The 23,451-nt window shown below is 61.1% G+C and overlaps 1 protein-coding gene across 4 annotated transcripts in view; it reads left to right on the top strand.

Annotated features, from left to right (window-relative positions):
• The window catches only part of CYTH3 (cytohesin 3), a 45,481-nt gene extending 22,181 nt beyond the window's left edge, over window positions 1-23,300 (top strand). Inside the window, exons 2-14 of one of the 4 annotated variants that reach the window (XM_054718213.1) lie at window positions 11,452-11,534; window positions 13,236-13,300; window positions 13,480-13,546; window positions 16,451-16,569; window positions 16,895-16,975; window positions 17,371-17,483; window positions 17,600-17,748; window positions 18,008-18,119; window positions 19,448-19,524; window positions 19,613-19,684; window positions 19,780-19,934; window positions 20,613-20,703; window positions 22,003-23,300. In XM_054718213.1, coding sequence (XP_054574188.1) covers window positions 11,452-11,534; window positions 13,236-13,300; window positions 13,480-13,546; window positions 16,451-16,569; window positions 16,895-16,975; window positions 17,371-17,483; window positions 17,600-17,748; window positions 18,008-18,119; window positions 19,448-19,524; window positions 19,613-19,684; window positions 19,780-19,934; window positions 20,613-20,685 — 1,166 coding nt within the window. In that variant the 3' untranslated portion in view covers window positions 20,686-20,703; window positions 22,003-23,300. Of the gene's footprint in view, window positions 1-11,451; window positions 11,535-13,235; window positions 13,301-13,479; window positions 13,547-16,450; window positions 16,570-16,894; window positions 16,976-17,370; window positions 17,484-17,599; window positions 17,749-18,007; window positions 18,120-19,447; window positions 19,525-19,612; window positions 19,685-19,779; window positions 19,935-20,612 lie in introns of all 4 variants that reach the window. The other 3 variants (XM_054718211.1, XM_054718212.1, XM_054718209.1) reach the window with 3 other exon arrangements.
• Window positions 23,301-23,451: the final 151 nt, after the last annotated feature.

Raw genomic sequence — 23,451 nt, 5'->3', positions numbered from 1 at the left:
AGCCTGTGCGCCCTGCCACCTGCTCAGCCACCAGGAATTCCTCCTTCAGAGGCGGGAGCTGGCGACTGTTCCCGACTGTACAGGCAGGCTCCTCGCAGCTTCCGGGAAATTACAGAGGAGGATGAGAACCACCTGTAATTCTACCGTTACTGCCATTTTGGCCTGTGTACCTTGACTTTTCTGTGAGTGAATATGTGTATTTTTCTAAACACGAACAGGGCTCTCTGTACTTACGGCTTCTCGCCCCGCTCTATGCATGTAATTACACTGTGACATCCTTCGTGTCATGAATGGCGGCCTGCGTTCCGTCCTCCGCGGGCGTGCTGGTCCCGCCTGTGACACGTAGAGTCGTCGGTGCTTTGGCGTGTCCGTTGCGTGGCGATGAACATCCTCCGGCTTGTCGTCGCAGCCCTCACGTCACAGAACTTCCCTAAAGTCTGGCGGCTAAGGGGGGGCCTGCAGATTGGGGTGCAGCGTTTTATTTTTGACTCACCTGCCTGTTTGGGGGTCATGTTAGTCACCTGACGTTAGATCAGGAAGAAAGCCCCCGAGTTCTTTTCTCCCGAGTGAGAGGGAGGAGGCATGTTTATTAGGTGCCTGCGGCTGCACGTTGAGGACGAAGACGCACTGAGCTTCTAGGCGAAGGGCGTTAACAGTAGTGGATAGAACAGCCACCGTCACCGTGGCCGTGGCACCATGGTTACCATTTCGTGTCTCCTGTGGCCAGAGGGTGCGCCAGGCATTTTGCATTTGGCGTGTTGGCTCACTTGTAATTCTCACAACCATCCTTGGGATGGTGCTGAAGCCCATGGCACGGATGAGGAAACTGAGGCTCACCGAGAAAAAGGAACTTGTAAGTGGAGCGGAGCCGGGGACCCCGGCCCTTTCCCGGGGTCTGCTTGGCAGCACTGCAGTTTCGAAAGCAGCAGCAGAGCCGCTTACCGCGTGGGCATGTTTGAAACGCAGATGTCCCCGCCCCGCCGTCTGCATCAGCGCCAGGTGGCCTGGCGCCCCGGCCACTTGCCTTTAGTGACGGCACATTTCCTCCCGCGTTTCCCGCCACACACTCTGGCTGGTTCACGTTTTGCCTCCTGCTCTTCCGTCTCATCCTGTTGCCCGACAGCTGTGCCACCTGGGGAGGCTCTGGGCCGCGGGCCGTGGTGTCCGCGTGCGCCCCGGGGCCTCGGAGTGAAGGCCTCGTGTTCCCTCGCCCCCGCCTCCTCAGCGACACCAGGACTTGGCGCTTCCTCCCGCCATGGGACAAAGGGGGGACGTCCATGGAGAAGGGCGGGTTTGCATTCCTAGATGGCCGCCTTCCCTCCCGGGTGTGAGGCCTCCTTCTGTGGCTCCGGCGGGGATGGGGGGGGGAGGGGGGGCGGGCAGGCTTCTCTGCGGGAAGCAGGGCGGCTCCCAGAAGCTAAAGGTTAAAGTTGAGCCGCTGGGATGCGGCTGAGAAGTCCTTTGCCTTCTCTCCTCGCTCTAAAACTGTTCCTTTTTTATTTTTAAGGTCATTTGGGGGGAGTCTTTGCTGCCAGCCTGGCCCTTTCAGCCTGGCCTGACCCTGGAGCCCACGCTCCCCCACAGCCGCGGGCTCGATGCTTCCCTCACAAAGCCCCCCCTCCCCCCTCCGCAGGGCTGAGGGTCTGGGCAGAGCGGCCACGGTGCCAAGCCCGAGCCTCTGGCCTGGACGTGAGGAGGGTGAGGTCCGCGCGCGTGTCCGAACCGAGGGCGCCTGGGAGGCAGGGACCCACGGCTCCCTCTCCGGAGCCGCCTCCGCGGGGGGCCAGGAAGGCGGCAGAGGCGCGAGGTGACGAGGGGAACTGGCGCTCGAGACCGTCCCAGGAAAGAGGGAGGCGGCGCGCTTTGACACCCATTGTTCACCGCCAACCCTTTCCCAGGTCGGAGCAGCGGAGTCAGCCAGCCCGAGTGGGATCTGGCTGTTGAAATCACCCACATTTTCGTGATTAAAGAGACAGACCCGATGCAAAGATGAGGGCCCCTTAACGTGTCCCCAAAAACGACTTTACTTTTTAACGTATTTTTATTGATTTTTAGAGAGGAAGGGAGAGAGAGAGAAACACTGATGTGAGAGCAGAACATGGATGGGCTCGCCCCGCACCAGGGGTCGAGCCCGCAGCCCTTCGGTGCCCAGCACGACGCCCAGCCACCGAGCGGCGCGGTCAGGGCCACGGGGGCCAGCTTTATGTCCTCCTCCGCCCGCCCCGGCCTGGAGCTGCCTCACCGTCACCCACCGCTCTCCGCTCGAGGGAGGAGTCATGACATTTCCAGTCAGTGCCTGAGACCCGGCTGCTTGGAAGATACACAGGGAACTGGACGGCCATTTGGGCGGGGACGTGCACGTGGGCTGATTCCGGAAAACGTATCGATGCGAATGCTTCCCTGTGGTTCCCTGACCGGCCCGGCCCTTCTCAGCCTCGGAGCCGGCCAGGCCTCCCTGCGAGCGGCCGTGGGGTGCCGCCTCGTCTGTGCGTCCTCCGTGGGGATGCTCCTGGGTCTGAGCCTTCAGAGGCTGAGTCTGTTCTTAGTCACTGCGGGTTTTTGTGTTTTTAACCAGGAAGGGCTGTTGAATTGTATCAAATGCTGTTTTCCATCTGTGGGGCTGGTCCTACGTTTCCCGTTATAAGCCTTTCTGTGGCGCTTGCTTGGTTTTGAACTGTTTGCAGGCAGCAGACCCACTGACTCGAGGCTGGACCTCCTTCCAGCCCTGCCCCGCGGCCCTGCCCCCGCCTGGGCCCTGCCCCGCGTCTGCTTCCTCCTCCCTCCGTTCTGTCCGCTCGCTTTCCTGGTCGCCGTCCAGCCTTCCAGACTGTGAGGACTCCTCCTGACTCCACAGCCTCCCCTGCCACTCCCTGCCCTCGGGGCCAGCCGGGCTGGGACTTGAACTGCCCCCTCCGTGCCCGCCCCCGGGCTGCCCGGGTCAGAGTGTGGAACCGCATCGCAGACCCCCAGCGCGGCCGATTCCAGGCGACCTCGACCTGGTCCCCAGGACCTCAGCGCGAGCAGCCGAGGCTCTCCCTGCGCTGGGCCAGTGGCCGGCCGGCGGCCTCACCGTCCTGCCGGGACCGGAGATGCCGACCACATGGACCTCTGCCCTCCTCTCTGAGCCTCAGTTTTGGCATCTAGAATATGGGCACAACAAATCAACCAGGTGCTCCAGGAAGCATGAGGGGGAAGGCCGGGGGGGAAGGGCAGGTGGGGAGGGCCCTGCACCATCCTGCAGCCGGGGGGTCCCTGAGCCACGTGGCCTGCACTTCCCACCTAGCAGCCTGCCTGGTGCGCCCACTGCACTGTCCCTGCCGAGGTGCCGGGGGAGCGGAGACGGGCGAGGCACGGACACAGGGATGGGTGTCCTGTGAGCCAGCAGTGAGAGGTCGAGGGGGTCCCCCTGCCAGAGCACAGGGCTCAGCTGTCCCCAGAACCCGGTCAAAGCCCCAAAAGGAGGGGCAAGGAGGGGCCCATTTTCTGGGGCTGCTGCTCGGATGACGACAGACTGGCCTCCCAGTTCTGGGCCGGATCTGAAATCGGGGCGTCCGGGGCTGTGCTCAGAGGCCTCCAGGGAGGGTCCTTCCTGCCTCTGCAGCCGCAGGCGCCCCTGGCCGCATCCCTTCCATCTCAGCCTCCATCTTCACTGGCCCCTCCATCTCCACTCTCCACCGGACCTCACGCTGTGTTCACCCGACCCTCCTCCATGTTTACGTGGCCACTCACGCCTGTTCACGTGGCCCCGCCCCTTGTTCACGTGGCTACTCACATGTTCATGTGGCCATGCCTCGAGTTCACGTGACCACCCCCTCTTGCTGGCGCAGCCACATCCCGTGTGCACATGACCATGTTAATGTAAAAAACATCCAAACCTGTAAAAAAAAATATTTTCAGCATAGGCTTTCTCCACCTGTAATTTTTCCAAGTTTTGTAGTAAGAGAAGCCCTATTTGGGAAATATTTATCCCATGCTTTTTAAAAAATATATGTTTATTGATTTCAGAGAGGAAGGGAGAGGCAGAGAGAGATAGAAACATCAATAATGAGAGATGGGGGGGGTCAATCGGGGAAAAAGGAGACATATGTAAAACTTTAGACAATAGATAAATTTATTTATGTTTTTTTAAAAATATATTTTATTGAGTTTTTTACAGAGAGGAAGGGAGAAGAATAGAGAGCTAGAAACATTGATGGGAGAGAAACATCGATCAGCTGCCTCCGGCACGCCCCCCACTGGGGATGTGCCTGCAACCAAGGTACACGCCCTTGACCGGAATCGAACCTGGGACCTTTCAGTCCGCAGGCCTACGCTCTATCCACTGAGCCAAACTGGTTAGGGCAATAAATAAATTTAAAAAAATAATGAGAGAGAATCATCAGTTGGCTGCCTCCTGCACGCCCCCTACTGGGGATGGAGCCCACAACCTGGGCATGTGCCCTGACTGGGCATGGAACCCTGGCCGCCTGGTTCAAAGGTCGATGCTCAACCACTGAGCCACACTGACCGGCTTTACCCCATAGCTTGATCTTGGCACCCTGAGCTATTTCCGTGAACGGTTCATTGGATACATGATAGTGAATGTGTACACACCTTGTGGACAGTGCGGCATAAGTAATATTATGTTGTCTTGATTATATTCTAAGTCAGACTTTATTAATGTTAGGCATTCTGTTCAGGATTTGACAGACCAACCACTGATTTAGAATTTGTTTGGGGCCCACTGTTGTATGCTGAGGGTTCTGGTGTTTTTTTTTTTAAATATTTTATTGATTTTAGAGAGACCAGAAGGAAGAGGGAAAGAGAGATAGAAACCTCGATGAGAGAGAGACATTGATCGGCTGCCTCCTGCACACCCCACACTGGGGAGCGAGCCTGCAACCCGGGCATGTGCCCCCACTGGGAATCAAACTGTGACCTCCTGGTTCACAGGTCAGTGCTCAACCACGGAGCCACACCAGCGGGCTGGTTTTCTACTTCTGTTGGAAAACGCAGAGTGGAATCGAAAAACAGGCGCACGCTGCAGGGTGGGAGCTGACGCCCTGGGGCAGCATTCCCAACAGAAGGAAGCTTCCTAACCGCTTGCTCCAGGTGCAGTTCATGCACATACAGTTCTCCCACTTAAGTTGCGCAATTTGGTGACTTTCAGTGAATTGACAGAGTCGTGCGGCCACCACCCGGTCAGTGTTAGACCAGCCTCATCCCCCGACGAGACCCCTCGGCCTGGGTGCAGTCAGTTCTTGCCCCAGCCCAGCCACCACTGATCTCTTTGTCACTAGAGCTTCACCTTTTCTGGACTCCTCTCCTATATAATAAGAGCCTAATATGCAGATTGTCCCCCCGGGCGGTCATTGACCGGGAGTTCGACCGACCAGGAGTTCGACCGCTTGCTATGACATTGGCTGACCACCAGGGGGTGGTGTGGAACATGGTGGGTGTCGGCGATGCGACGCTGGCAGCAGGTGGCAGTGGAGGCACTGCCTGGCCCGATGGGCCCTGATGACAGCAGGACCGCGGTGGGATGGTGGAGCAGGTGAGTGGGCGGCGCCAGGCCAAGGCAGGGTGCTGGGCGAGGCGGGGCTCGAGCTGGGCCTGCAAGGCTGGGGGTGTGAGCTAGGGCCCGATCTCCGCAGGCCACCCCCAGGAACCCCACCTGTGCATGCATTTCGTGCAGCGGGCCTCTAGTTTAACATAAACCGAGTCATGCAATGTGTGGTCTTTTGCATCTGGCTTCTTCCATCTGTGTGGCAGCAGGTATCAGCAGCTCTTTCCTTTTTTCTTACAGAATAATATTCCATTAACAGTGTGAAAACTCAGAGGGTAGGCGGGGGAGGTGGGCGGGAGGTAATCAGCCAAGGACCTTGTCTGCATGTATGCATGGCCCATGGACACAGACAATGGGGCAGTGAGGGCCAGGGGGAGTCAGTGGGGGTGAGGGGCACATATGTAAGACTTCAAACAATAAAGAATTATTTTAAAAAGAGTGACATTCCTTGGCATGGATGGACCACCACTCGCTCATCCCTTCATCTGTTGATGAACATTCGGGCCGTTCCCACCTCTTTGACTAACGGTAAACCGTGTTCCTGTGACATTGGTGTGCAGCCCATGTTTAATGCCTGTTTTACGCATTGCTGGGTCACGTAGTGATTCTATGTTTAACTTTCTGAGAAACGGCCCACATGGTTTCCAGAGCTGCTGATCCGTTGTACATTCCTCCGGCAAAGTGCGAATTCCTGGTGTGTCCACACCCGGCCAGCAGGGTAGCAGCCCTTCCGGAACGGTCCTGTGGCGACCCGGTGGGCTGAAGTGCGGTCTCGTTGTGGCTTCCTCTGCGTTTCCTGTGGCCAGGAGCGTCTTTCCCTGCACTTGTTGGCTGTTGTGTATCTTTAGAGAAGTGTTTGTTCACATCCTTTGAATTTTTAATTTGGGTTGTCATTGAGCTGTAAGAGGTCTTTATGTATTCTGGACACTAGACTCGTATGGGGTAGATGATTCGCAGATATTTTCTCCCATTCTGTAGGTTGTCTTTCACTTTCTTGTTGGTGTCCTTTGATGCACAAACGTTTTTAATTTTGTTGTTAATCCTCACCTGAGGATAATTTTCCACTGATTTTAGGTAGGGAGGGAGGGAGGGAGGGGAGGAAGAGAGACATTGATTACAGAAGACACATCGATTGGATGCCTCCTGAATGCACCCCAACCGGGGCCGGGGATTGAATCTGCAACCCAGGTACCTGCCCTTGACCGGGAGTCTAACTTTAGACCAATGTCCAACCACCGACTCCATCATCTAATTCTGATGAAGTCCAGCCTGCTTTTCCCTTTGTTGCCTGTGCTTGGTGTCATTCTGAAAATGCATCGCCAAACCCAGAGTTGGGAAGACGTACCCCGATATCTTCTTCCAAGATTGTACGGGTTTGGCTGTCCCATTTAGCTCATTGGTCCATTTGGAGTTAATATTTGTCTAGAGTATGAGGTAGAGTTCAGCTTCACTCTTTTACATGTGGACACCCATTGTCCAGCACCATTTGTTTGAAAGGAATATATATGGGCCCTGACTAGGAATCGAACCAGTGACCTGGTTCACAGGTTGATGCTCAACCACTGAGCCACACCGGCTGGGCTGCTCTGAAGTGTTTGTAGGCGATTCCGTTTTCAGGCTCTGCGTCCTGTTCCGTGGAGCTTCCTGCCTCTCTCCGGCTGGGCCCACATCGCTGTCCGGGCTCAGGCTGGGGCGGGGGGTTAGATCCTGGTCTTTGTGGAAGTTTATCCAGGAGAGAGGGGCGGCGGTGACTCTGCAGGAATGCAGGTTCCCGGGGAGCGGAGTGTTTCTGTTTACGGATGGATGGGAAGGAGCCTGGGCAGAGCAGTGGGAGATGAGAGAGGGTGTGGCTGAGGGAGGAGAAGGGAGTGAGAGCCAGGGCCGGCTTCTGTGCTGCAGGCCCGCCTCCCCGAGCAGCCCCGTGCTGGCTGCTGGGAAGTGAAGCTGCACATGCACTCGCCCTGGCTTTGTAAACCGAGTGTGGAGGCTGGTGGGCGGCTGACCTCGCGTGGGTGTGTGAAAGCTCGTCCTCCCCCCGCTAGAGCTTGGGATTTAGATAAATGTGTGCTTTACTGTGTGCCCTCTCTTCTCTTTGGGAGTACGTTTGGGTTTAAAATGAACTAAGAAGGATTGAGGTTAAATGACCCAGGAGTCTTGGTTTTCCTATAACGTTAGAGTCTCTGTTTGTATTGATGGCCGTGTCTTCAGAGCTGTTTTAAGAAAGGGCAGGGCGGTGTTTTGTAAGGGCTGGCTGGTGTGGTCAAGAGAAGCGATCGAGATCGAGTGAGGTGCTAATTACAAGGAAGTGCGTGGCCCTGAGAAAGGACCCAGCCGCCCCGGGGGGTGCCGCCTGGCCCCCAAGCGGCGGCCATATGTCTCCACCCTCAGTGTCATCCTCAGGCTCAGGACAGAGCCTCGGCCTGCGGACTGAAGGGTTCCGTCCGTCAGGGCACACGCCCGGGTTGCAGGCTCGATCCCCAGGGGGGGCGTGCGGGAGGCGGCTGTCAGTGATTCTCTCATCATTGAAGCTGCGCTCTCGCCCTCTCCCTTCCTCTCGGAAATCAGTTTTAAAACCCTTTTCACCAGTGAGGCTTCAGTCCACGTTGAGTTTATGCGTTGGCTCATCGGTGGCTATGAGCAGGCCGCCGGAGCGCTGCGTGGAGCTGCTGTTTAACACGTTCTCTGGGCCTGGCCGGGTGGCTCAGTGGTTGAGCGTTGACCTGTGAACCAGGAGGTCATGGTTCGCTTCTCGCTCAGGGCAAAGGCCCGGTGTGGCACCACCTTCAGTAGGGGGCGTGCAGGAGGCAGCTGGTGGATGTTTCTCTCTCTCTCTCCCTCTCCCTTCCTCACTCTAAAAAAAACCAATAAAAACATATTTAAAAAAAGAAAGTTCTCAGCAAGCATGTTTTGTATTTGGCGCGGAAGGGACTGCGGTGCCGAGAACGGGCGGCCGCAGCCCTGGAGCAGCTGGAGGAGGGGCCAGTCCCTGAGGGAGCTCCTGTGGGGGCCCCGGGTCTCCGGTGCCGCTGCACCCCCACCCGCAGTCTCGCACGTGCACCGTGCCCGTGGGTAGAGCCCTCCTCCTCGTAAGCCCGGCTGTAAGAGCTCCTGGCGACAGCATGCCACTCGGGGAACTGAGCCACTCAGAACGACGAGGACCCCATGACCTCACTTCCATGTGGAATCTAATGGGCAAAACAACTTACCAAACAAAATAGAGAAACAGATACACAGGACGGCTGAGAGCTGTCAGGGGGTGGGGCGTGGGGAGCCGGGTGAAACAAAGGTGAAGGGATTAAGCAAACACACACCTATCTGCACCCATAAAACACACACGGACAAGAGGGCCGCGTGGTGCTAGCCGGAGGAAGGAGTGGGGGCGGGAGCGGGCAGGGGTGGATGGCGGTGGGAGGAGACTTGGCGGGGGCGGGGGGCGCGGCCCCGTGGGCAGGTGATGTCCTCCTGACTCGTGCACTTGAGACCTGTGTGGTTTTGCGAACCAGCGTCACCCCAGTGAATTCAGAAATAAGTCAACTGAATACACAGATAAAACCGCCTCTGCCTTCCAGCCAGGCGCCTGCGGAGGCTGAGCACAGCCAGCCCGCCTCCCGCACCCGGCCTGGCGCTCGGTCCCGGACAGGGTGCCGGCTGCTCCCCACGCCCTGGAGGTGTCTGCTGCGCGGCTGTCGGGCAGCTGACCCGATGGAGCCCCCTCCATCACTCACCAGACGCAGCGTTAGTTTATGTTCCACAAGAAGAAGAAAGCTGCCCGTAAAGCCAGACTTAACTCCTTCTCCCTCAGAATGTTCACTTACACCGATCCGAAGAGTTCGAGTGTGTCTCAGCGTTGGTCTGTATAAACGTTACTCTCCCATGTGCGCGGGACACGTTGGCCCAGTGTAACTTCCCAGCCAGCCCCGCCCTTCCGCGTGGCCCGTCGGCGGGGTTGGTATTTGTGTTTCTCTGCAGGGCGCTGTCCCCGGGGCCGCCAAAGGCACGGGGACACACTTTCTTAAGAGAAAGCTTTGCCTTTATTATTTCTGGAGTTTTCCAGATTCTGCAGGTTCTTACGCCGAGGCTTTCCGGGCCTCAGCTGGCACAGGCGCCAGGGCAGCACCGGCCAGGCCGTCGCTTCGGCAGGCGGCTGGCTCCTGAGTGTGTTTTGCACAGAAGCTGCGAGGAGCGCAGGCCCGTGTGCCTCAGGCGGTGACACGCGTGTGTGCAGGTGCGAAGGCAGTGACCTCTCCGTGTCTCCGTTGATTTCGGAGATGTTTTCAGTGGCCATCTTAAAGCTAATGAAGCATATTATCCCATTAGTTCAAGCTTGTTAATTATGCGAGTCAAATCTATATCTGCCCCCTTCTTTTGCCTTTGATGGGAAAATTACATTTTTACATGTACACCTGTCAGTTTTTGTCTTATACATTTTGAGGCCATTTTCTTAGATGCGTATAAATTCAGACTTGTTAATTGTGTGGTTCATTAAATATGTGATTATCTAGTGATTTTATCTTAACCTGGTTTGCCTGTGTTACTATAAGGGGCCAACTTGCTTTTATACGGTTTGTCTGGTGTCTCTCTCTACCCTCTTGCTTCAGTCGTTAGCTATTCTTACATTTAAACATGATGCTTGTAATTGTTGTGGTTTGCTTCTTTATGTCCAGGTTTTAAACCTTGGTCCTTTCCCGTCTCTGTTCATTGTAAATGTATCAGGTGTTTTTGACCGAGCAGAAAGTATTACAACGTGAGTGGCTTAAAACCACACTGGTTACTGCCCTCAGACCTGCGTGTTGGCTGGCTGGTTGGGGCCTGCTAGTCGGGGGGCCCGCTGGTGGGGGCGCCGCTGGTCGGGGCCTGCTGGTCGGGGGGCCCGCTGGTCGGGGCCTGCTGGTCGGGGGGGCCGCTGGTCGGGCGGCCCGCTGGTCGGGGCCTGCTGGTCGGGGGGGCCGCTGGTCGGGCGGCCTGCTGGTCTGGGGGGCCTGCTGGTCTGGGGGGCCTGCTGGTCAGGGCTGCTGGTTGGGGTCTTCACACCTGGATGAGTCAGCCAGCGGCCAGGGGTCCTCGCTTACCTGTCTGCGGCCTTAGCTGAGGAGCTGGGACAGCGGGGGTGTCTGGGACTCTGCCGGTGGTTTCTGTCCACAGTAGAGGCCACACTGCAGGCCGCTGGCCGGGCTTCCCCAGAGCACGTGGTTCGGGGTCCCAGGGTAGCAGGGGCTCGGGACCCCGCACAGTGTTCCTTACAAGGGCCCACCTTCTCCTGGTCAGAGGAGGTCCCAGAGCCGGTCTGGTTTCCGCGGTGGACGGACTCCTCCACGGGTAAGCAGGTCATGGCTGGGGTCAGGGAGAGCCTGTGGCCGAAGCAGGAATGGCCAGTGCCGCAGAGGCGACTCATTAGCCAGAGGCCGTATGGACAGCTGTGTCAGTAAAGAAATTCAGCGACTGTGCACGTTCCACGCCCCGGCCACCCTCGCCGCTGCACTGGGGCTCCCCGTCCTCCCGGAGGGACCCGCCCCCCATCCCCCGAGGGTACCCGGCCTTCTCCGAAGGACCACCGCCAAGATTTCCGTGTCCTTCCTCCCCGCACCCCATTCCTCCCCGCTGTCACGGACACGCATTTCCCGATCACTCAGCGCGCGTGCCCGCCCCGCCGTGACAGGTGTGGGTGCAGGGGGGCCGCAGCCTGCTCCTCCGGCTCCATCGTCCTCGTGAGCTCGTCTCGGTCACAGGCGGAGGTCGGCCTTGTCCTGACTGCGGGGTCCCGTGTCACCAGCGCCGGGATTCTGCCTTTCCCGCCCGTGGGATCGGGTGGGTGTCTGTTGGGGACAGCGCGGCGCCTGGCTGAGCGCCTCGGGGACCGGCCCCGGCCCCAGGTCGGCCTTCACGGTTGCCGTGGCTTTTCCTTGCAGTGCCCGAGGACCTCTCCTCAGAAGAGCGGGAGGAGCTGCTAGACATTCGGCGAAGGAAAAAGGAGCTTATTGATGACATCGAGGTAAGAACGCCTGTGTGTTTGCTCTGGGGAACCCTGTAGCTTCACGAACAGTTAACACTGGCACCGCGTGTGTCCGCCTCTGGGCCACAGGACGGAGCGGGAGAGCCTCCGGGTGGGGGGCAGACCCTGCTCACCCGCAGAACCCCCCCCCCCCCCGGAGCAGCAGGAAGTGACACCTGACGCCACGGTCCTGGAAGTCTTTTCTAGCGCTCGCTGGTTTGGCTCGGGATAGAGCGTCGGCCGTAGACTGAAGGGCCCGGTCCCAGGTCCGATTCCCATGTGTCTCTCTCACATGGATGTTTCTCCCTCTCTCTCTCAAAAATCAGTGGGAAAATACCCTCAGCTGAGGAGTAACAACCAAAAGTCCGTTGAAAAGCCGCAGCCCCCTCAGACACGTTGCTCTCTGAATGTGAGACCTTCGGGGGCACCGCCCGGCACCTAGCGCGCTGCCCGCCCATTTGGGGCACCGGCACCTTGTGGGGAGTGCGCCGCTCTGGGTTCTAGCTGTGCACAGGGCCTGCCAGCTGTGCCAGCCGCATGGCGAGAAAACAGGCAGACGAACCGGGTCCCCCCACACTGTGTCCTCGGGGCAGGGCGGCCCGCGGGAGCAGCGGGTAAGCTCAGCCTCAGAGACGTGTCTGCGGTCGGTCGTTGTAAAAAGTATCTAGAAGCCGCTCCTTTGCGGAGCCTCCGTCGCTGCCAGGCCAAAGCAGACGCGGCCTCGGAGGCCCTGGCCGCCCCAGGCCGGCCCAGACCGACCCTCCCCGGGAGCCCGCGTGTTCAGTCTGAGGGTCGGCACTCGGCATGGCAGGGACCCTCGTAAAGGTGTGCTGTGCTGGAGGGTAACTCCGGGGCGTTTGCTTCCGAGGTGGCCCTGCGCTCGGAGACACAGGTCCCGGCACAGGTGCTTCGGCGGCAGAGGAAGGATGTTTAGGTGAACGGTGTGGCATTCTAACGCGGTGCCTGGGGAGTTGGAGCTCGAACCACCGGGTTTGAGCTGAGAGTGCTGCGGCCTGGAGAGGTTAGGAGGGCGACGAGGCCTCTCGGTCAGTACGTGGAGCCACGTGGAGGGACGGAGTGCCCTCTGGTGTCCTGGGCGTGTCCGAGGGCCAGGGCAGGCTCTGTTGGTGCCGCGGCTCTGTCCATGGCGCTTCGTCTCAGGCAAAGCGATGGAAAGTGATGGGAATCGGCCTCAGACGGGCGGGCGGGGCACGGACCCTGTTCCAAAAGCCTTTGAGCTTCCGATGTCCTCCCCAGCGTCCCTTCTTTTTATTGATTTTAGAGAGAGAGGAAGGGGGAGGGGGAGAGAGAGAAACATCAATGATGAGAGAGAATCATTGATCGGCTGCCTCCTGCACCCCCCCCCCCCCCGCACTGGGATCGAACCCACAACCCAGGCATGTGCCCTTGACCGGAATCGAACCGTGACCTCCTGGTTTGTGGGTCGATGTTCAACCCCTGAGCCACGCCGGCCGGGCCCGTGACCCTTCTTGATTTCACTCACGAACTGCAGAACCCACCTGGTGACGAGAGGGCCGGGCGGAGCGCTGCTCGCTCCTGCGTGGGGGCGGCTGTGTCCGTCAGTGTTTGTCCAGACCCGGTGCCCAGGGGAGCGGGGACGCAGCGCCCGAGGCCAGCACCCCTGAGTCCAGGAGAGGAAGGCAGGACCCACCCTACCCCCAGTCCTTCCTCGTCTTGCAGAGACTGAAGTACGAGATCGCTGAGGTCATGACCGAGATCGACAACCTGACGTCAGTGGAGGAGAGGTAAGCGGGCCCGGCCCCTCGGTCCCCCTCTGCCCGGGGCAGCGGGGCCTCCGTGTGACGGGACGTGCTGCCTGTCAGAGGGGCGGGCCTGGCAGCCGCCACCTCCCGGGCGGGCTCTGGGCCGGGGCCGCAGCGCTGGGTGCGCGTCCGCTCACGTGTCCGGATGTTTCCACGCACAGCAAAACGTCTCAGAGGAACAAGCACATCGCCATGGGACGGAAGAAGTTCAACATGGACCCCAAGAAGGTAAGAACGTGTCCGTTTCTGGCTGCGGGCCGCTGACGGGCTGATCCGTTCCACCTCTGAGAACGACAGGCTCGGTGTGAAGTGTTGATCGAGGGGACGGGGAGGACAGAGCGCCCGTTGAACTGGTCCCGGGACCGAAAGGCCTTTCCACGGAGGTTCTGAGCGAGGACGGGTCTCGGGAGCCGGGCCCCCTGCCCCCCGGGGGAGCTGGGCCGGGGCGTGAGGCTCGGGGGGCAGAGGCGATCCCGCGGGCAGAGCGGGCCGACGGGTCTGGGGGATGGGTGGTCCGAGTAAAAGGATGCTTCCTGTCCTCCCCTCAGTCCCTGGGAAAGACCGAGCGTCCGTCCAGACGTCCGCCAGGGCCTGGTCTCTCCCCAAAGCCATTTCCTACAAAAACACCCCAACACAGGGGCGCCTGCCACGTGTCGCTGCTTGTCCTGAGCTCGAGCCACAGGGCTGAGCAGAGGCGTGACGCCTGGAGTGCCTGGCTCAGAGGAGAGAGGGCCCCGGCGACCGCAGCCTCCGAGCTGGCTCCCCTCGTGCCTCGTTGGACTGTAGACGGCATTTGCTTTTACGTGTGCGCACGTGTGTGTGTGCGCGTGTATACGTGTGTGTGGCATGGAGCCTCCGTACTCGCTAGTTAAGCATTTGTTCATTCAACGAGTGGTTCTGGTTGCGCGGTCTGGCCTGTGGACGCACGCTCACAGGTGCAGCGCCGGGGCCGGCGTCGCTGAGGACACGCGTGCCTGTTGCCGTCCCTTCAGGTCCAGCCGGTGTGCAGCCGGAGGCTGATGGTGTGGCGGGCGTGTTCTCGCCACTGCGCACGCCCTCCGCCGGCCCGGCCTGCTCCTGGGCGTCCGTCGGCCCCGCTTGGTCGGTGGGGGGGGGTGCGCTTGGTCACGATGAGACGCGGGGCCCGGATGGGTTTTCTCTCCTGAGAAGCTGGGCTGAGAGTGGAGTTGTGAGCAGATGTCGTGAGCTCTGGAGCATCTCGGGAGAGAGACCCTCTAACTGTGGAAACAGGGCCTCGTGCTTTAGAGAGCAGCACAGGTCGCCCCCCAATAAGTTCACGGATAAGTTCACACCTTTTCTTTTCTAATTTTAATTTATTTCAGAGAGGGAGGCAGAAGGGGAGAGAGAGAAACATCCATGAGGGAGAAGCATCGATCGGCTGCCTCCTGCATGTCCCTTACTGAGGATCGAGCCTGCAGCCCGGGCATGTGCCCTGACTGGGAATTGAACTGTGACCTCCTGGTTCATAGGTCGGTGCTAACCACTGAGCAACGCCGGCCGGGCTAAGTTCGCATCTTGCTCACGAAACGCGCGCGGACATACGTGTGTAAGCGGGGCTACGGCCCCCACAGGTCCTCCCTGCTGGGCTTGCCGCCTTACTTCCCAGACGTCGTGTGTCCGATCGGCAGTGATCAGGTTAATGTCGTTGGAGAACTGTGCGAAGGAGGCACTTTAATTAACGTGCTCCGTCCTTACAGCCTCTGAGGCGGGTTCCGTTTTCTTTCCCGCTTCACTGCTGGGGAAACGGAGGCACAGAGCAGCCAGGGAGCCGGCCCAGGGGCCGAGCCGGAGCCGGAGTCACTGCCCCTTGGAGCTCCGCCGGCTCGCGCTGCGTGCCGGGGCCGAGGGCAGCCCGGGTGTCCGGGAGCCCCGCCCGCCTGTGCTCCGGCCTCGTGGGAAGGGCCACCCCGCAGGCGTGGCTCTGCACCCCTCGTCACGGAGGCTGTGGCAGGGCGGCTTGAGCGCCGTCCACGCTGGTGGGGTGGGGTGGCCGCTGGAAGCGCGGGCCTGTGCGGCTGCAGGGCTTCGCTGGGGAGCGCCCCGCCCTCTGGTCCTGGAGGGAGGCGATGGCGATGGCAATGGCGTTGGCGCTCCGGAGGAGCCCCTCGTCCCGGAGGCGGGAGGGAGCCGCACGCGGGCCTGGGAGACCCTCTGCCTGGCTGCGGCGCCGTCCCCGCAGACCAGGCCCTGCCCTCAGGCCTCCTCTGACCCAAGCCACCGCCCGAGGCCCGCCTCCCAGGACCATCACGTGGGGTGGGGGGTAGGGCCTCCACACGTGAAATGTCGGGGGCACATTCAGTTCCTCACAGCAATGATCTCATCCTCAGACACGGTCAGTCACCGGCCGGCGGCCGCGAAGGCTGTCGTCAGGTGAACGCGTGCTTCCGGCCGAAGGAGAGCGTGGGGCTCTCGGTGACGCGGAGCGAGGCGCTGCCGTGTGTTCGGTGCGTTAGGTCCCCGGAGGCAGCTCAGGCTCACACCCGACAGGGACGGGCCCGGCACGGACGCCCAAGCCTGGAGCCTCTGCTCGGTGCGCCCAGCTGCCCCGGTGCCTTCACAAGTGCACCGTCTGCCCGCGTGGCTCAGTGCGTGAGCGTCGACCCAGGAACCAGGAGGTCACGGGTTCGGTTCCCGGTCGGGGCACCTGCCGAGTTGCGGACTCAGTCCCCAGGAGGGGTGCGCAGGAGGCAGCCGACCATGATTCTCTCCCATCACTGATGTTTCTCTCTCCCTCTCCCTTCCTCTCGGAGATCATTAAAAGCACATAAATGTGTGACAAGCAGGAGTCCTTTGTCAGGGGCCAGCTCCCTCAGCGGTGTGGGCACAGGCCCTCAGGAGGGCTGTCTGGGCTGCCCCCCTTGCTGAGCTCAAGCTCACACGGAGCTGTGGGGTGCGCCCCCAAGTGGGGAGTCGGGGGCACTTGGGCCACCAGCCAGGCCATGGCCTCTGGGCCGCATCCCTGAGGAGGAGCAGCGCACAGCAGAGGCCGGCGCTGCGCACCCACCGCGTCTCCTGCCCGCGGCCCGGCCCGGGGGCTCCGACCCCTGAGCCCCGGCCGGGCCCGTGTTTCTTGTGCCGTGTCCGCCCGGTCACCGCCCGCTCCGCCCTCAGGGCATCCAGTTCCTGGTGGAGAAGGGCCTGCTGCAGAGCGCGCCGGAGGACGTGGCGCAGTTCCTGTACAAAGGGGAGGGCCTCAACAAGACCGTCATCGGGGACTACCTGGGGGAGCGGTGAGTAGGGGGCTGCGCCGCCAACCTGGCCACCCCCTCAGGGCCTGCACTCTCGGGGGTGCTCCCCGCGCCCCCCCCCCCCCCCCCGAGCTTTCAGCCCTGAAAAGCGCTGTGGGTGCCGGCCTCCCGGCCCCGGGACGTGCCACCTTCGGGGTCGATGACCGTCTGCCACCCTCACTCGCAGCCGGTCCCTACAGAGTCCCCTCTGCACCAGCCTGCACACGGAGACCTTAACTCCGTCACAGGAAGTGACCACACAGACTGGTCCTCAGGCGACGGGCGTCGTCGGCGGGCGGGGGGCTCAAGCACCTTCCTCTCTCTCCAGGGACGAGTTCAACATCAAAGTGCTCCAGGCTTTTGTCGAGCTCCACGAGTTTGCGGATCTCAACCTCGTCCAAGCCTTAAGGTGAGCGTGTCGTCAGCCCCCCCCCCCCCCAGAGGAGCAGGCGTGGCTCAGCCCCCTGCGTCCTGGTCCGGGCGCCACTCCTGTGCTGGGAGCACTCGGCCGAGGGGAGGGGCAAAACTGCCTGGGAGGGAGGTGCGGGGCGCAGTCACCGTGGCTGGATCCCATTTCTCGGGGCCGCTCAGCCTCTGGCCAGAGCCTCAGGGTCCTGACTGGGGCAGGTGTCGGTGGGTCCCCGGGCTCTGCTGCCCTCCCTGCCCGTCCTGTCCCGCCCGGGGGAGGAGCGCTGCGGGGCGCGTGGTAGGCACTGAGGCCCCGACCCCCACACGGCGCACCGGCCGCAGGCGGCGCAGGAGGCCCGGGCTGGACCCTGACGGCGTCCTGGTCTCGCTCCCCAGGCAGTTCCTGTGGAGCTTCCGGCTCCCCGGCGAGGCCCAGAAGATCGACCGCATGATGGAGGCGTTCGCGTCCCGCTACTGCCTGTGCAACCCCGGCGTCTTCCAGTCCACGGGTCAGTGATGGCGGCGGCGTGTGCGTGGGGCACAGACAGCCCTGCTGGGCCCCCCAGGCCAGAAGCCAGACCGGCCTCGGCTCCGGCCGCTGAGCCCGCCCTCTGACCTCTTGCAGACACGTGCTACGTGCTGTCCTTCGCCATCATCATGCTCAACACCAGCCTGCACAACCACAACGTGCGGGACAAGCCCACGGCCGAGCGCTTCGTCACCATGAACCGCGGCATCAACGAGGGCGGGGACCTGCCCGAGGAGCTGCTGCGGGTGAGCGGTGCCAGCCCTGCCCCCGCCCTGCGCGGCCTCGAGCCTCGATCTGAGAGCATCTCTAGCGCGCCCCTCGCTGCCCTCCCCCGGGCTGGCCACCGCCCCTCCCCCGACCTGGCCGCCGCCCCTCCCCCGGGCTGGCCGCCGCCCCTCCCCCGACCTGGCCGCCGCCCCTCCCCTGAGCTGATGCTGCCCTGTCCCCGGGCCGGCGGCTGGGAACGGGCCTCCCCTGAACCGGGCGCTGCTGCTGTCCTCGCAGAACTTGTACGAGAGCATCAAGAATGAGCCGTTCAAGATCCCGGAGGACGACGGCAACGACCTGACCCACACGTTCTTCAACCCCGACCGCGAGGGCTGGCTCCTGAAGCTGGGTGAGTGGCGGCTGGGGGGCCTGAGGAGGCTACATGTGGGGAGCAGGGGGACAGGAGCCCAGCCCAGGGCCAGAGAGGCCAGGGGAGAGCGGTGGCTCTGGGCTGAGGAGCAGCTTGAGCAAAGGCCCTGGGGCCCGATGTGGGAGCTGGGGTGGGCCTGAGGTCCTTGGGGGGAGCAGCAGAATCTTGGGGAGGCACGTGGTCAGATCCTTGGGACAGGGACCGGGAGGGGGTGGGGGTGGCAGCCTGTCCGGGAGAAGGGGAGACCCAGCCGGACCCGCCCTCCCCAGGCCTGGCCTCAGGACAGAGGTCCGATCCGTGAGGGGTCCCTGAGGGGTCTCCAGGGTCGGTCGGTCCACTGACACCGAATTCCAGCAGTGGGGCTCCCTCCCGAAGCCGTCTCGCCCTGGACCTCTACAAACCTCAGAGGCGGGGAGCCCTCGTGCCTCAGCCCGGGATGACCAGGGGGCGGGCCAGTGTCCCCCCACGTCCCCCGTGACCCCAGGCCTCCGTGCAGGGATGGCTGGCTTGTGTGCTGTGGAGGAGGGCCCGCTCCCCCAAGGACCAAGGCCACCTCGGGGTGACGGGGCAGGAAGAGCCCCCTGCCTGTGCCCCTGGGTGGCGTGTCAGGCCCACCCTGCGCGTGTCTCTTAGTTGGTTTGTAAGCTCTGTCGGGAGCAGGGCTAGAACCGGAAGCCAGTTTGTCTGCTGAATGTTTAAGGGTAAAAAAGATTTCTCTTCCAGAGAGAAAGGCGTAGACACAGCTGAGCTCTGTGTGTGTGTGTGTGTGTGTGTGTGTGTGTGTGTGTGTGTGTGTTTACATGCGTGTCCCAGATCTTGTTAAGGGATTAATTCAATCTAATAATTCCCGGGCCGAGGAGTAATTGATTTTGATGGATCCCAGGGCCGCGCAGAGCTTGGTCATGTGATCAGAGCCCTGATGGGAGGGATTGAGCCCTGGGCGGACGGCCCGCTGCCATGCGGTGTCATTTCCATGTGGGGAGTTAAGCCCATTCATCACGACTGACTTCCAGGAGGGGCGATGGGAAAGCGATGGTCTGGGGGCTGAGAGGGAGGAGGCAGGCCCGGGTCGGGGTGCACACGGGACCCAGCAGAGCCCGGGCCTCGCGCCCACGTGTCGCCAGGTGGGCAGGAGCCGTCCGAACGGCCCAGGCCATGCAGCTTGTCGGGACTCGGCTGAGTGTTGGACCGACGGCTGTGCACTCTCACGAGGAAGGACACGTAACACCAAGCTCGGCTCCTGGCGGCCTCTGACAGCTGGGCCGGGTCCTGCCTGCGCCGGCTCACAGGCCGCCCTCCGCTTGCAGGGGGCCGCGTGAAGACCTGGAAGCGGCGGTGGTTCATCCTCACGGACAACTGCCTCTACTACTTCGAGTACACGACGGTAAGCGCGGGCAGAGGCCCGGCCCTCCCTCCGCGGCAGGCCCGCCCGGCAGCCGGTGCGGAGGCTGGCTGTGTGCTCTCTCTCGCAGGATAAGGAGCCGCGGGGGATCATCCCGCTGGAGAACCTCAGCATCCGGGAGGTGGAGGACCCCCGGAAGCCCGTAAGCTGCCCTTCTCCTGCCGGCTCTGTCCCTCCGCCCGCTCCGGCACTCGCCGCCCGGTGGGCCCTCGCTGACGTCCCTCTCTGTCCCACCAGCACTGTTTCGAGCTTTATAACCCGAGCCACAAGGGGCAGGTCATCAAAGCCTGCAAGACGGAGGCGGACGGCCGCGTGGTGGAGGGCAACCACGTGGTGTACCGCATCTCGGCCCCCAGCCCGGAGGAGAAGGAGGAGTGGATGAAGTCCATCAGGTGAGGGCTGCGGGCCAGGCTCGGCTCTCAGTGTCTGTGGTTTTTGGTAAAAACCTCAAGATTCTTAGGATCGCGAGACGCCCTCAGTAGCCATCAGAAAACGTATAAAAGGGGCAGATTTATTACTTACAAGACCTGGAAATGACACCGCTTACGGGGCCACACCGCGAGCTGGCGGGGCAGTGGGGGGGTTAGTGTCACGGGCCTGGGGCTGCTTTTATTGGGGCGACGGGGAGCCTAGGGTTTTGAGGACTCGCTCTTCACTGGTGAAATGAAAACTCGCACACAAGTGGGAATTTAACGCGGAGGAGAAAACAGGCAAGTAGCCTACATGGTCCTCTCCTGAAGTCGAGGTCTGACACCACGGAGCGGGGGCCTGGCTAGCCTGGCCGCCGCCGTGTCCTTGGGCTGGCGGCCTCGCTGTCCCCGTGGGTCAGGCCTTGCGTTAGGAGCTAGAGGCGCAGACGTCGGGGGCTGACGGCACAGGCTCCAGGCCCGCTTCCTGCACACGGCGAAGTGGGAGTGGGTGAGCGTGTGCACGTGTGTGCGCGCACGTGTGTGTGTGTGTGTGCGTGTCTGTGTGCGCAGGTCTGCTGCGGGCACCTCGCACTCGGAGGCGCCTGTCTGCTTGGAGAGCCTGCGGCGGAGGGCGCCTGACAGCCGTTTCCGTCTCCCCAGAGCGAGCATCAGCAGGGACCCTTTCTACGACATGCTGGCCACGCGGAAAAGGAGGATTGCCAATAAAAAGTAGCTTTCCTCGCCTGAACAGGTAAAAAAAGTAAAAACCAAACCCCACGGCAGAGGGACCGGGCGAGGCAGCCCCGCGGGCTCTCCGAAGCCTTCAGGCGCCGCGTCTGCCGAGCGCCACCGAGCGTCCCTCCCGCAGCCCGCGGGCCTCGCGGCCGTGTCCACGCCCTCCTCGTGGTTCCCTGTGGCAGCGGCGCCTGGGAGTTGAGCCGTGACAGTCCACGCAGCGGACTCGGGCGCGAGGTCTGCCAAGGAACCTCGCTCGTACTCGTCGCCACACGTGCTCATTCGTGGTGTTCACTGTTCTAGAAGCTTCTGTTTTATATCAAAACAGGAAAGAAAAGCTACCACTTTTTGATTCAGATTTTTTTCTCAGATGCATAGGACTATAGCTTTTATATGCCTTTTTATATTCTGAAATTATGAAAGATACTAATAGTAGTATTTTTAGAATGGCAGCTATAAACGTTACTCCCGCCACAAGTATATCCTGTGCACTGACAAGAAGCGATGCAGACACTATATAGGCAGCAGCCGGGCAGGCACTGCGCTGGGGCGCCCTCATCCCTCCTGGGACAGGGAGGGTCCGATTCCCCGGGGACCTCTCAGCCCAGGCGTGGTGGCCCCCAGATACTTTCTAAAAGGGCCCGTCAGCAAGATTTATGCTTGGGGGCATTTGTCCCATAACTGCTGAGCCCGGCGCAGATCTCTGTGGAACCAGATGAAGCTGCCCACGTTGGACCCCCACAAGCAGCAGTTTCATTGGGTTCCACGGAACACGTGGTTGGTTCAGCCCGTGACCACTGTCTTCACTACTCAGAACCTAGGCAGGAAGGAGCTGGTGTCCCTGATCTGTCAGCTGACCAGGTTGCTCAATAGAAAGCGAAGGTCTGAGAGGAACTAGAAACACGCTCACGGCACGTTTCGGAGCTGGTCTGTCCCATCGCGTGGGGGAGCGCGCGCTGTGGGGCGACGTGGCACCTCGGGTTTCCTGTCAACAGTGAAACCCCGGTGCGCGCTGCGGTGGACCTCGCGGACCCAGGACCGGGTGGTCCGGTCGCGTCAGGATGCGTTGGCCGGGCCCCCGCACACCCCAGACCGGACCGTGGCGCACAGGCGGCGGGGCTGGCGCCGTGCTGGCTCTCCGGGGACACATGCCTTTCTTTCCCTGGGGCTTCGTTCCCGTCACCAGGACGGCCTTGCACGGGCTGTTCTGGAGGTGGGTCCCTCCCCCACAAGCTCCTCCCCCTGCCCCGTCCGTCCGCGTGGGCTCACCCTGACCTTGCGCCCTTCAGCGGTCCTTCCTCCTGTGAAAGCCCAGTCGGCGAAGGAGGAGCTCGGACGGACCTCTGCACCAACGTGGAGACCCGGCGGCGGAGGAGCCTCCTGAGCGTGGCCTCGCTGAGGCTGGGTGGCCGCGGCCCGAGCCTCGAGCTGCCGATGTGGACGTGGCTGTCAGTCGCACTAGACCGCAAAGGGCTGAGCCCGCGGCCCTCCGACATGCATCAGATGGGCTTTTCCGGCTCGTCCCCGAGCTCCTCGCCTTGTTACTGTGCTGATACCTCAGATTCGAAGCTTTAGTTTTTGAGAAAGGCAAGTCTTCGTTCTCAAAATGCCCAGCTGCTGCATGTGCAACTCTGGCCTCAACACAGACGCGACAGCGCCGCCCCTCGGGCTGGCCCCACGCCCAGGACTGCCCGCCGCATCGGTGTCCACGTGTGGACATGGTCCTGTGGCCCAGGTAGGACCCTGGAGAGACAGGGCTTCTCTGTCGGGTGTGGCCTCGGCGGGGCTGGCGGAAGTGGATGGGAAACCCTGGTGGGATGTGTCTGGCCGTCCGTGCGGGGGGCTCGGTGCAGAAAGCCCTGGTGCTTAAAGCTGTGTGCTGCCTCAGTGCCATGGGAAGCCGCCTAATTCCAGGTTGTTGTGACAGTATTAGCCTACAGGCACGTAGCCATCACCCACTGAGCCCTCAGGCAGGCCTGGTCTGAAAAACGCACCAGACGCAGAGCTGGGCGGCCGGTGCCTGTATGCTCATGTTCATCCTCCTGCTGCCCCCGCCCCCCGTGCTCAGTGCTGAACTACCCCCACTCTGGCCAAAGACATGCTCCCCGAGACCCAGGGCCGGCGGCGAGGGTGCTGGGCAGACGCAGCACTCTCAGCCCACAGCCCCGGTTGGCGGGGGGCAGGGGCGCTTCTTTACTGGAGACCCAGACAAGCAAGCGTCCTGGGATCACAGGACCATTTTGAGCAGTTTGACGTGGTACCAAACTGAGTCCAAACAGAAGCTACGTGTCGGTGAAGCGATGCCTGTTTCCCCAGTAAAGACGCACAGACCCACGTAGCTGCGCTTCGCCGAAGTGAGGTCTGGTGTAGACCAGAAGCCACGTGTGAGGTCTCGTTTTCTTAGAAGACATTTCTATTTACAGTAAATATCGTTAATATGTAAATAATGTACATACATGTTGATTCCTGGAGTGTTTATTCAATGTATATACTCCCACAATTTGCATGAAGAAATATCCTACATCAGTATTTTGTTGTAAATTGTAAAATCAGAGGGTGTGTGGCTGCCAAATACTATGTTCACCGAATAAAAGGAAATCATTGTTACAACAAGACTGCCTAAGACTTGGTTCTTTAAAACGGATTGCCGGGGCCAGCGACCCCTCCCCTGCTCACCCGCCCCCCCACCTCCCACCCTGCCCCGAGCTTTGGCCCTTTTAAAAAAGTGAAGGCAACAAGAAGTCATGTGACATGTCCGTAAGCA

This window comes from Eptesicus fuscus, chromosome 6, assembly GCF_027574615.1.
Source record: "Eptesicus fuscus isolate TK198812 chromosome 6, DD_ASM_mEF_20220401, whole genome shotgun sequence".
Taxonomy (NCBI): domain Eukaryota; kingdom Metazoa; phylum Chordata; class Mammalia; order Chiroptera; family Vespertilionidae; genus Eptesicus; species Eptesicus fuscus.
The sequence above is the reverse complement of the archived record's forward strand: the minus strand, read 5'-3'. Positions and strand labels throughout refer to the sequence as shown.